The sequence below is a fragment of the Scyliorhinus torazame genome, chromosome 14 (genome assembly GCF_047496885.1).
Source record: "Scyliorhinus torazame isolate Kashiwa2021f chromosome 14, sScyTor2.1, whole genome shotgun sequence".
NCBI classification, from domain to species: Eukaryota; Metazoa; Chordata; class Chondrichthyes; order Carcharhiniformes; family Scyliorhinidae; genus Scyliorhinus; species Scyliorhinus torazame.
This window is the reverse complement of record NC_092720.1, coordinates 44479588-44492513: the sequence shown is the minus strand read 5'-3', so window position 1 is coordinate 44492513 and position 12926 is coordinate 44479588. Positions and strand designations below refer to the sequence as shown.

General features: G+C 47.4%; 1 protein-coding gene across 2 annotated transcripts in view; it reads left to right on the top strand.

Annotated features, from left to right (window-relative positions):
• anos1b (anosmin 1b) overlaps positions 1-12926 on the top strand; it is a 219588-nt gene that overhangs the window by 48914 nt on the left and 157748 nt on the right. The window contains exon 1 of one of the 2 annotated variants that reach the window (XM_072474065.1): positions 6531-6704. The exons of the other annotated variant lie outside the window; for it this stretch is intronic. Within the exon in view, the coding sequence (XP_072330166.1) occupies positions 6549-6704 (156 nt within the window). The 5' untranslated portion in view covers positions 6531-6548. Of the gene's footprint in view, positions 1-6530; positions 6705-12926 lie in introns of those variants that run through there. 2 annotated transcript variants of the gene reach the window in all.

Below are 12926 nucleotides of genomic sequence, written 5' to 3'. Positions count from 1 at the left end.
ATGGTTACAGTACAGTGGGCTATTTGGCCTGTTGAGTCTGTGCTAGCTCTCAGCAAGATCAACTCAGTTAGTCCAACTCCCCAGCACTTTCCCCGTGGCACTCAAATGTTTCCCTTCAAGTGCTTGTCCAATTCCCTTTTGAAAGCCACAATTGAATCTGCCTCCATCAGACTCTCAGACAGTGCAGTCTGGATCCTACTTAGTCCCTAAGTAAAAAAAGTTTTCCTCACTTTGCCATAGATTCTTATGCCAGTTACTTTAAGTCAATGACCTCTGGTTCTCAACACACTCGCCAATGGGAACAATTTCACAACATCTGCTCAGTCTGGACCCTTGGTGATTTTGAACCTCCCTATCAAATTTATTTTCTCGAAGGAAAACAATCCCAACTTTGCCACTCTATCTATGTAATTGGTGACCCTCATTCCTGGGATTATTCCAGTAAAACGTTTCTGCACAATCTCCAAAGCCTTCACATCTTTCCTAATGCACATTGTCCAGAATTGGACAAAAAGGGCAGGACTTTCCATTCTCTGCACAGAGTGCTGGCTGAGGCAAGGAATCCGGTGTTCAGGTCGCAGGCTGCACAACTGGGATTTCTCTCCAGCTAGTCCAGCACGCTGTGCAGAAAAAATCTGGAGGTGTAGCTCACGCTGGTGGGATGGGGCAGGAAAATGCCTGCAGGCGGGAATCCCGGGATCGGGGCTGCTCATCTCCGATATAAGCCACAGGACCCACCCCGCTAACACGCACCTTAACCCCACCTCCCCCAAGGACATGGTGGTCTCCCCCACAGACACGGGGATAACCCCGCCATACACACACAGGCGCGAGGGGAAACCACCCCTACATGCACAAGGGAACTTCCCATCCCCACGCGTACTAGGGGAAATCCCCCCAACAAATAAGGGGAATCACCCCAATGGAGCATCCCAGGGAATGGTGCCAGGGGGTAGATACGTTCAACAATGTCACTGTTCCCCATTGCAGAATTTCTGTTTTAATTGGCTACCCGCTTCTCTTGTATCTCCATTCCAAATACTAGTTCCCAGAGAGAATGCATGTTTTCTAACTCCTAAACGACCCTCTGATGGACTGACCTGATTAATACTACAGTCCTATATGCTTCACCCGATGTCTGTGTCTATGTATTTACATTGTGTACCTTGTTGCCCTATTACATATCTTCTTTTCATGTACTAAATGATATGTTTGAGCTGCACGCAGAAAAATACTTTTTTCGGTACACGTGACAATAAACAAATCAAATCCAATCCATCCATCCAGCATGACTGGCGAACTTCTTCCAGCACAGCCATGTCAGGGTGGAACAAGACCCTAGCAAGGGTACAAGATATTTTTTTCAGTCTTTTGGGGAACTGACTTTGTTAGTTCTGGTTAGCACTGCTCCCTCACAGTGCCAGGGATTTGGGTTCAATTTCAGCCCTGGGTGACTATGTGGAGTTTGCATGTTCTCCTGTGTCTGCATGGGTTTCCTCCGGGTGCTCAGGTTTCCTCCCACAGTCCAAAGGTGTTCAGGTTAGGTGGGTTGACCATGCTAAATTGCCCCTTAGTGTCCAAAAGGTTAGGTGGGATTACTGGGTTACAGTGATAGGGTGGGAGAGTGGCCTAGGTTGGGTGCTCTTTCAGAGGGTCGGTGCAGACTCAATTGGCCAAATGGATTCCTTCTGTACTGTAGGGATTCTGTGATCTGTGTGCAAAATACCGTGAGACTCGGAAAGCGAGAATCTATCGCCAGTGAGATCTAATTTTTCGATTCCTATGCCGCTCGCCTGTGATGTAATGAGATTCCCACCCAGGAAATTTGGGAACCACATTTCACTTTCACATTTTAATATAATTAGTGGACTTCCCTGCAATATCATTCCCACACATTTGGAAATCTCTCCTTGCCGAAGGGACAATTGCTTCTTAAAAATGGGAATCAGGCATAAGGGGCGGGATTCTCCGAACCCGCGCCGGGTCAGAGAATCGGCGGGGGGTTGGCGCGAATCCCACGACGCCACTCCAACGCCGGGCCGCCGATTCTCCGGTGACCGGAGAATCTGCCCCAAGGTGCCGGCGCGGTTGCCGTGGCGCCGGTCGGGGGCTGCTCAACGCCCCCCCCCCGGCGATTCCCTGCGCTCTACGGGCCGAATGCCCGCCGAGTCCCGCCGATGTCGTTTGCGTGTGGTCCTGCCTAGCGGGACCTCGGCATTCTGGCTGCGGGGACCGTCCTGGTTGGGGGGGGGGGGCCTCGACGGTGGCCAGGCCCGCGATCGGCGGGCAGGCTAATTCCGGAGGGGGCCGAGTTCCTCCCCGCCGGGCCTCTGGAGGGCTCCACCATGTTGCCCGGGGGCCGGCGCGGAGACGACAACCCACGCGCATGCGATGGCCGTGGCGGGGCACGTATCGGCAGCTGGAGCTGCGTGAAACGGCCAGATGACGCCGTCATAAAACGCTCCGGTGTTTACAACTGCGTCAACACTTAGCTCCATTATCGGAGAATCCTGCCCAAGGTACCTGCCGGGGCGCAGAGTTAAGTATAGCCCCACATGGAGCAGGACATGCCCGGGCAGTATCTTGGCACTGTCCCAAGCACCCTGGAACTGTCACCTTACACTTTAGCACGGCCCTGGCACTTCCCGCTGGCACTGCCCCCAGGGGATAGTGCCAGTGGGCCGAGGTGGGGGAGCCCTCTGGGCAATTCCATAGGAGGGAGTATTCTTCATATTGCTTGGGTGGGGGTTCCCCTGTAAGTGTTCATGTTTACCTGTGCCTGTGGGGGGTCCCCCCTGTCCATGGGGGAGGGTCCCTCTGTTTGTTGGGGGGGAGGGGGGGGTGTTGACCGCCTCTGTGTAGGTGTGGGAGTTTCCTTTGTTGCCTGTCGGAGATCAGAGCGGCCTTTAAAAAAGGTGCCGGCTTTTTCCAGTCACGCACCGCCAGTGTGACGGCGTGACCCACACCTCCACATTTGTTTCTGCACAGAGTTCTGCAATTTCTGGAGAGAGAAGCTGGCTGGGCAGCCTGTGAGCTGCACCCGGGTTTTCTCATCTCAGGCAGCTCTGTGCAAAGAATGGAAACTTCTGCCCATTTGTTTTTCATAACTTCCTGGCCTTTGTATTCCATGGCTGGGATTTTCTAATCCGTGCCGCCAAACCTTCTGTGGGACCTGGCACAGGCAGGGCTGGAAAATCCAGGCCTATGCTTCTATTCATAAAGCCCAGGTTTCCATGTGTCCTGTTAGATCCTGATCACTGCTCCAATGTAAATTAAGTTTCTTTTATATCAAATATATAGGGTAGAATTTTACGTTCCCCACCGGTGGGTTTGCAGGTGGGAGGTGACAGCAACGTTTTTTTGAAGGGCCTTCCCGCCGGTTTGCTGCCCACCCTAATCTTTTCAGCAGTTTTATACTGGGTCAGGCGAGGCTTTGGAAAGTCCACACGCCCGTGTCATAAGTCCTTAATTAGGGCTGTAAGTAGCCAATTATTAACCACTTACATGCAGTTGTCCACAAACTCTCAATTTCAAGCTGATGGGAGTTCAGGGGCAGAGGGGTTGGGGGGGGGAGGTGGCAGTGGGAGGGTTCTTCCTTCAGCAGCCCCCTTTTAACATTGGGCACGCTTCCCAAAATTTCTGCCTCCATCAGCAACCCCACCCACCACCCTCCTGGCCTCTCCACTAGCACCCCAAATCCTCTGTCTACCCTCCAAGCCTCACCTCCCCTCCACTTACTGAGCCCGCCAAATCCTACCTGGTCCTGGGCATCCTGAATGTGGGGCAGAAGTCACTCATTGGAGCATTAAATGGAGCAGGCAGCAATGGCGGGTGTGCGTCACATTGACTAGTTGTAAAGCGGGAAGGGAAACCCTACCAGCCTAAAAATCCTGGCCACAGTTTTGGGATTAAAGTGAGTTTAACATGTGTGCCATTTAAACAAGCCATGCAGAACTAGATTAATAATTCTTGGGTACTTGGGAACCAGGAAAATTCAGGACCTACTACAAATCCCCCCACCCCGATCTGGGTCCAGTAGAACACAAGAACCTAGGAAAATATATGAAGAAATAGTTCTATAGAATTTCTGAATGCTGTATTAATAATAAAGCAAATCATATCACATGTTTAAATTCACCGATCCAGTAGTTTTATCCTTTTTTTGTATCAAGGGAAGTAAAACATAACATCCCATATTGTTTGGGTTTGCAAGCCATGAATTAATTCCTTATTCATGGTAAATAGCCCAAATTCCAACATGCTGTAATATCTCGTAGTTCAGAGCTGCTTTATTTTTATTATATTTCTATGTAGTTTAGAATCTTACACTCCAATTTTTGCAACCTCTTCTGACTTCCCAGCACCCCTCAGTCCTCTGTGATGCTGACCTATTTGAGCATTTTCCCTCTTCCAATTACCCCACTATTGGTCCAAAAGCCTTTAACACCTTTTAAATCTCGCTCAAACTTTCTGCCAAACTCTTTTGACTTTCCAGTTCACCCATCAACACATATTTGAATCTCTTCTTTTGGACACACTTTCCAATCTATTCCTTCAAGCCTTGACATCCATTCTCCTATCTATTTCTCTAAATATTACTCTTGAATAATGCTCATTTTCTTTGAGAAGTTAAATTGCTTCTGAGATTTCATCCATTACTAATCAAACTACTGCAGTGTTGAGTGAAACTCAATTGGACAAAATTGAGTTGATCAAATGTTGTTTGTTGAATCATTAATATCCTCTTCCTGGGCAGCATGGTGGCACAGTGGGTTAGCACTGCTGCCTCACGGCGCCGAGGTCCCAGGTTCGATCCCGGCTCTGGGTCACTGTCCGTGTGGAGTTTGCACATTCACGCCGCGTTTGCGTGGGTTTCGCCCCCACAACCCAAAAGATGTGCAGGTTAGGTGGATTGGGCACGCTAAATTGCCCCTTAATTGGAAAAAATGAATTGGGTACTCTAAATTTATAAAAGAATTTTAAAAATATATATATCCTCTTCCACCCTTGTACAGAAGGGGTTAACCTGGGTTGGGCAGGGTTTTTAAGCCCTGTGGCAATGTGTTCCAGATCTCACTCCTGTAATTGATGGAGTCCAAGCTCCTTCAGTGATTGCACTTGATTCTTAATAAGATAACTTCAAAATTAGTGGAGGAGGACAGGGCCCATGGAAAATTAATTATGTTCAATTGTGAATGCAGATGGTGTTACTTAACAGTGTGGACTGAAGCAAAATTAGTGTGCACTCGAAAGCGTGTTTTCTTTGGATATTTATGATTTAATTGTTTTGTCGAACAATGTTCTACTGTTTGCAAAGCGTTTGGCTGTTTTACCGTATTGCTCCTTTTGGTGTTTTTACAATTAAAAGCTGGTCTCAGTGATAGAAGGGATTCTTTAATCCTTGGGAGTATTTCCTGTGATTAAGGCAGTTAGTGGTGCGTAAGACCCTGTTAGGTTTTTCCCTTTCCCATTGAAGTTAGCATCTGTAATTAGACTAATCTTCTTAAATTAGAGATGTAACTTTAAATGAAAAAGAAACAATTTTTGAGGCACAGAGTCTGGCTTTATCATTCGACTTGAAAGCAACGCTAATTCTGCCAGCCATGTTTTAAAATAACAAAACCATAAAACCACTGATTTTAAGATGAAGATTACAACAAGATCTTTTAAGCAGGATATGTGTGGAGTTTGCACTTTCTTCCCGTGTCTGCATGGGTTTCCTCCGGGTGCTCCGGTTTCCTCCCACAGTCCAAAGATGTGCAGGTTAGGTGGATTGGCCATGCTAAATTGCCCTTAGTGTCCAAAAGGTTAGGAGGGGTTATTGGGTTACGGGGATTGGTGCAGGTATGAGTTTAAATAAGGTGCTCTTTCCAAGGGCAGGTGTGAACTTGATGGGCCAAATGGCCTCCCTCTATCATAGAATCTATAGGGATTCTATATTAAATTAATATTTTATCTCTTTAACTCTAAGAGGAATTCTGTGAACTTAGCATTGTAAAGATGAGCGACAGGTAAAAGTGACGTGATTCAGTGGCATATAATTCTGCATGTAGTGGTTTCCTAAACTCCACACTCAACAGCATTTTGTGTACGTGGAGAGATTAGGGAAGCAGAGACGAGGAAACTATGGCGACACTGTTCAAGGGGACTAAGACACTTCCCCAGAGGAATTAAATAAAAATCTTGTACGCTTGCTGGTGTCTTGTTACACGCTGACATGGCTGTGGCCTGGAAGCCCATTGTCAGTCCTTCACATCTGGGAACCAGTATGTATAACGGAGATACAAGAGAGAGAAGTGGGGAGCCAATTAGAACAAAATTGCTGGGATGGGGAACAGTGGCATTGTTGAACATAACCATGGTGTCATTTTGAAAGCAGTACGGTGAAGTTGGATAAAGTAGTAAAACCGGGATTAGGAGAGATTTAAAATATATTTTAGACGGAAGGCAAACCTTGCTTGTTTTTCAAAAGTAATCTGACACATGCTGGGCAGGATCTTCTGGCCCGTCCCGCCAAAGGCAACACCCCTCTCCCCCCGCCACGTGAGATGGGAAAGCCATTCAAATGCTGCAGACATCGGCGAGACGGAACACCTTGCTGGCGGGCAATGGCGAGCAATTGCCGCCGTCGGAAAACATGCTGCGGGGGAGTGGGTGAAGGCGACGGAAAATCCTGCCCATGGCTACAGACAGCTGCGCATGTTGTGAGTTATTTTCTCCTGCTCGAACATTGTATTGCAAACGCTAGCACTTGAAGGAAAATGAGGTAAACAAAATATGGTAGGTATTTATTTAATGGTGATCCTCCAGTGGACCCATGGGTCCCCCCACGGGATCGTCCTCCAGCTCCTCCTCAGAGGTGGCCACATGTCCCTACTCCTCCAACTCCAGCAGGTTGCCGCACTACTATGCTAGGTTGTGGAGGGTTCAGCAGACCATGACAAGGCAAGCGACCCTCCAGGGGTGTAATGCAGTGCACCACCGGTCAAGGAATCGAAACTGCATTTTGAGCAGTCTAATGCACCACTTAATGGCAGCTTAGGGGACCACATGGGCATTGTTATACCGGTCCTCCGCATCAGTCACCGGTCTCTGTACTGGGATCATTAGCCAGCACCTCAGTATCCCCCAAGAGCCAACTGGCCATCCCAGGTAGTCCCTCAAAGATGCTGGGGATCTTTGACTGCCCCAGGATGTAGCTGCCGTGCACACTCCCTGGGAAGTGCGCGCACATGTGCATAATCTTCAGATGGTGGACGCACAAGTCGGACCTTCAGGGAATGGAACCCCTTCCTGTTAATGAAAGGCGCTCCCAGACCAGGCAACATGCGAGCCATCTATTACCCCCTGGACCTGGGGCATCCCAGCGACAGAGGCAAATCCTGCTGCCCGGGTATTTTGATGGGCAAAGTTAATATAGTTGGCTGCCCAGGCAAACAGGGCATCTGTGACCTCATATGCTGCACAAGTCCTTGCTTGAGTCCTGGAATGATCATGAGGCGCAGAAGTTCAGAACTGCAGTGGTCTTCAACACACCCTGCAAATGCACCACCTGGGCATCTGACCCCAGACCCTTTACCCCAGACACCAGCTGGTAACGTCACCTAGATCAGACGCTGGTTCCTTCCCCGGTCCACACGCCCACCCTCTGAACATGGTAATGTCCCCAGTGCTGAGGCCCAGCTCTTGGATGTTCTAATGTTGGCTGCTGCCTCTGTGATGTTGATGCCTCTGGACTTCAGGACAATTGTCCAGGCCTCACATTCTGATTGGGTTGTGAGGCAGTAACAACCACCTGTGTCGCAGCACGTGTACCCAAAGGGATCCATTTGGGAGCTGTGAAGTACTCACATTACTAAAAGTGCCAATATCCATTACCAGAAGCCTTCAGCTGTGCGGCCTGTGGGACGGACAGGCAGCAGCTGGAGCTGCCCCAAATTATCCGATTGGTGGCATGGCAGGCCCGTGGGCTCTGCGCCTCCACCCCTCCCAGACCAGGGGTGACCCCCCACACCACTGGCGGACAACCTGCCTCCCAAACTGAGCCACCCCCTCCCCTTTCCCGGGGGTTTCCCCCATCCCCTCCGAGGGCTCCCCCACTCCCCCCCCCCCCCCCACCCCACCTCCGAACACGGAGGCAGCGGCCCCAGTGCAACAGGGCTAACTGCCCGATTTCAAAGATGTTTGCACACCTCCTTGGATCCCCAGCCAGTTCGCCAGCAGTCAGTTTTAAATCGGTGTACTGAATGGTCATACCATCTGACCGCTCGCTGGGGAGCCGGATAGATCACGGGAGGCCGTTCGATAGGGAGTCCTTCCCATTATTGGGATGGAGATTGGTCTTAATTGATTATTATTGGTTTCTCGCCACGCTACGGCCGGTGCGATGTGGCCAGTAAATGATAACCATCATTACCTGCCTCATTACAGATGCTGCCTCGTCTACTGTGTATTCCCAGTAATTATTTTAGATTTGCGACATGTACAATTTTATTTTTTAAGGATTTTTTTGGTTATTTGTAACCAGGTTGTATTTCTATCCCAGTCTTTTGTTTTCCATGCAGATACCTGTGCCATTCAGACACTGGAAGAATTGTTATATTTAACCTGAAAATCACCACACATGTTTATCTACCTCTCACTTCATAAAGCTCTGTGTAACCTTCTAACATGTAGCATCCAAACTAAACATAAATATCTTTAAGCTTTTACCTGACAGGAAATGAACCAAATCAGCATCATATTGTTGAGAGCCTTTTGAATTCGAATACATATTGACAAAACAGTGAAATCAATTATGAAGCTGTCATGAATACTAGCTGGAGCGGTCTCAAGCAAATTTTGGATTCAATATAGCGAGGCTATGTGTTCTGTCCCAACAGTGTTTAACTAAATGTAGTTGAGGTATATTTTCTGAAGCACTTCCTGCAGCAAGTACATTTTTTATTTATGTGGTTATTTATGTATAGTGAATATTGACCATGTAAACACATTTTACAAATAGCAGGAAAATATATCATTATACTTGAAGTATAAAAATAAGAAATATATATGTTGCCACAACATGAATGAAATCCAGCTGAGTAATAAATGTATCTCATCACTACAATAAAACAAAGTATTCTGTTTATGGATTCTTTTTAAGTCTCACTGACCCACAATTGCTTTCTTGTTCCCTTGATGTAGCAGAACTGAACTGTTACACCCCAGCACCATTTGCCCTGACGAGATCAAAGTGTTTTTTCTGCAGTCAGATTCATTTTCAGGAATGTGCAGTTTGTGTGCTCTTGCCACTGATCTTTCCTCGCTGCCTAGGTTCGTGTTCACAGAACTGGAACAGTAGCCAGTGGTAGAAGGCCATCCAGCACAAAGTACTGTCTGTCTTTCTAGCATCCATCATTCAGCTGACCAATTGTTTTATTCGCTCGTGCGATGTGAACGGCGCTGCAAAGAGCAGCATCTATTGCCCAACCGTAATTGTCCTGGAGAAGGTGGTGGTCAGCTGCCATCTTGAACGATCCATATGCTGTTGGGAAGGGAGTTCCAAGATTTTAACCCAGTGACAGTGAAGTAATAGCAATAGATTTCCAATGTTGCCTGACTTGGAGGGAATGCACTTACAAGTGTTCCTATGCACCTGCTACCCATGTTTATCCAGATGGTAGAGGTTGTGGGTTTGGAACGAGCTGTCGAATGGAATTGGAACAACCTATACATGGTACATGTATGTACCAAGGTACATGTATGTACTGTGGTGGAAGGAGTGAATATTTAACATGGTGGATGGGGTGCCAATCAAGCGGATGCTTTGTCCAGGATGGTGTTGAGCTTCTTGAGTGTTGTTGGATCTGCATTCATCCAGGCAAAGGGAGAGTATTCCATCACACTCCTGACTTGTGCTGTCTATCGTAGGAAAACTTTGGGAAGTCAGTAGGTGAGTTATCCACAACAGGATTCCCAATTCCTAACCAACTCTTGTAGCCATGGTATGTAGGTAGCTGTACCAGTTTAGTTCCTTGTCAGTGGTGACCATGGCTCCCCACAGAGTAATAAAACACTGCTACTATTCCTTCCAAAGTTAGTTTTCTTATGTTAAACTTATTAATATATGGGGTGCAATCTTCCCAAAATTGTACAGTGTGGGATCAGGCAAGAAAAGCTGTGTGAAAGATACCACATGCACAACCGCCTTTACTCGCCTGATTGCACTCTGTGTAATTTCAGAGTGCTGCCGGGGATCACACAGCCACATGGAGAGGCAGGGCCTAGTCACGCTGGCAACCTCAGGAATCTGAGATCAGGGTGCATTTTTAAAGGGTGCCCCGATCTCAAACAAATTTAAACCCCATCCCCATGGACATCGGGACACCTCCAACCGCCCCCCCCCCCCCCACATGGTTATCAAGACCTCCCCTCACAAACATCGGGACCTCCCGAACGACATGGGGAACATCCCCCAACTCCTGCACACAGAAGGGGACCCCCAAACTCCCCCCCTCCCCCCCCCCCCACCCCTACTCCCCCCACCATGGATAAGGGGAAACCACCCTCACACGCAGAAGGGGAAAGCCCCCAAAGGAAGAGGGTAACCCCTGGTGAATGTGCCCCATTCATGTGCCTCCTTGGCAGTGCCCCATGCCAATGTTCCCTGAGCCCTCGGGGCCTATAGGCATCTCTGCACCCTGGCATGGCCATCACAACTGGTTTTCATTTTTGACGTCACGTTACTAGTGGGGAAGAGACGTTGAGGGCAGATATTACGGTGCCAAGCCTATTAATTAGATTAAAATGTATTTAAATTTAAGGAAATCAGGTTCTCCCCCTCACTGGGAGTGAAACTAATAATGTAATCAGCAGACGCCGGGCATGATCTCAAACTGAAATCTTCTGGCGTAAACCCCTTTTTTGGCTGCTCGGGAGATTTAGCGACCATTGCAGGATTTTCACATGAGGCTAGGTCATAGCTATGATAGCTGAGGCAAGATCACTTAATGATACTGATTTCAAGGATAGACTTTGCCATGTGCGTGGTCCCTGCAACCCAGAGTCGACCCACTTCCGAGGGCAAGCAGGCTTTTTTGAAACTTTTTTTCTGTTTACACATGGTTGAACTTTATTTTTTTTTTTCAAATCTTCTGAATTGGCGGCTTTTCCTTAGATCAACCAAGTCTGAGTCCGGTCCCGAGAATCTTCTCCTCCATCGTTTTCACTTTTTTCCGTTGATGATTTTGTTCCTCAGTAGTTTTTTCTTGCTTCAATCCTCATCGCCAGTTTTCTCTTTTGTTATATTCTCAATGTTCAGCAGAGAGAAAAGGTATGGAGATGCCACACACTTGGGTTTCTTCCAGACACAATGTGAGGTTCATTCAGGAGGTGCTGCTCAGCATTCTAAGATGGCAAACTGAAGTACACGCAAACACTCGGCTGATGTCACTACAGATCACATGACGTTCCACCAGCAGGAATGTATTCCTAATACATAACAGCACTCGCTAAATATTGCATGTAGTTGAAGTTACCTATGCTGTGCACAGCACAGTTTGCTCAAGCTAAAGGTCCAGGCTGTGATGGTGATATTCATCTGAAGCAGTAAAGCACATTGCTGCTATTCGGTTATATGGTGCTGATGATATCTTAAACTGTAGAATTCTCTGGGTGACTAGCAGCCTAAAACTCACTGCCAAGGAAATCTCTTCCTTATATATTTGCAGTGCGGGATATGGATGCTGCAAAATTGCAATTTGAAAGATAATAAAGGTAGTCAGTTAGAAGCTGAGAAGTATTAAATCATGCGATCATTATGAAAACGCAGCATTTCATTATACAATCCCAACATTTTACATCACTGAATAAGCCTAACGGGCATTGGTTGACTGTATTTGAAGAGTGGGCCACTAGCTCCTCCTTCATATCCCATGGTCACCAGGAAATAACATTCCTTCCTGCCGTCATTCATTCCAGTTCTTGTTATTTGGTTCCTATTTTTTGCACTTCAGCTTTCTCTCCCAGGAAGAGAGCTTCTTCATATCTTGTTTAGGACAATTAACTGCTTCTATAACTAAATTCTCATGAAAAAAAACGGAAAATATCAGAAGATAAAAATTAATTCTCCAGTCGGATGGCCTGACACCAATGTGTGTTTACTTCGATATTGGCCTGTGCTTTGCCGTGAGTGGTGACATGTTGGAGCTCATCGCTGACCTCCTAAATATCACAAATATCAATGAATTTCAGTGGCATAGCTTTCCCCTTTCCAGCATTAGTTTCATTGAGGCACCAAGTCAAGGTGATTTACAGCTTCCAGCACATATTAGGGACTGGTTTAGGACAGCGGGCTAAACAGCTGGCTTGTAAAGCAGAACAAAGCCAGCAGTGCGGGTTCAATTCCCATACCGCCTCCCCAAACAGGCGCTGGAATGTGGCGACTAGGGTCTTTTCATAGTAACTTCATTTGAAGCCTACTTGTGACAATAAGCAATTTTCAATTTTTCACCAGTGTTGTCATCAAGCAGGCTATGCAACCCCAATAAATTGCAGAATTCTGACAGGCAGCAAGCCAGGAAATAACAGGCATTGATTATCCTTCACTTTTTATCCACTTTACATGGAAAGAAAGTAGCACAGTGGTGAGCACTATTGCTTCACAGTGCCAGGGACCCGGGTTCAATTCCCGGCTTCGGTCACTGTCTGTGCAGAGTTTGCACGTTCTCCCCGTGCCTGCGTGGGTTTCCTCCAGGTGCTCCAGTTTCCTCCCACAAGTCCCAAAAGACGTGCTTGTTAGATGAATTGGACATTCTGAATTTTCCCTCAGTATGTTCGAATAGGCGCTAGAATGTGGCGACTGGGGGATTTTCCCAGTAACTTCATTGCAGTGTTAATGTAAGCCTACTTGTGACACTAATAAAGATCATTATTATTAGATTGGG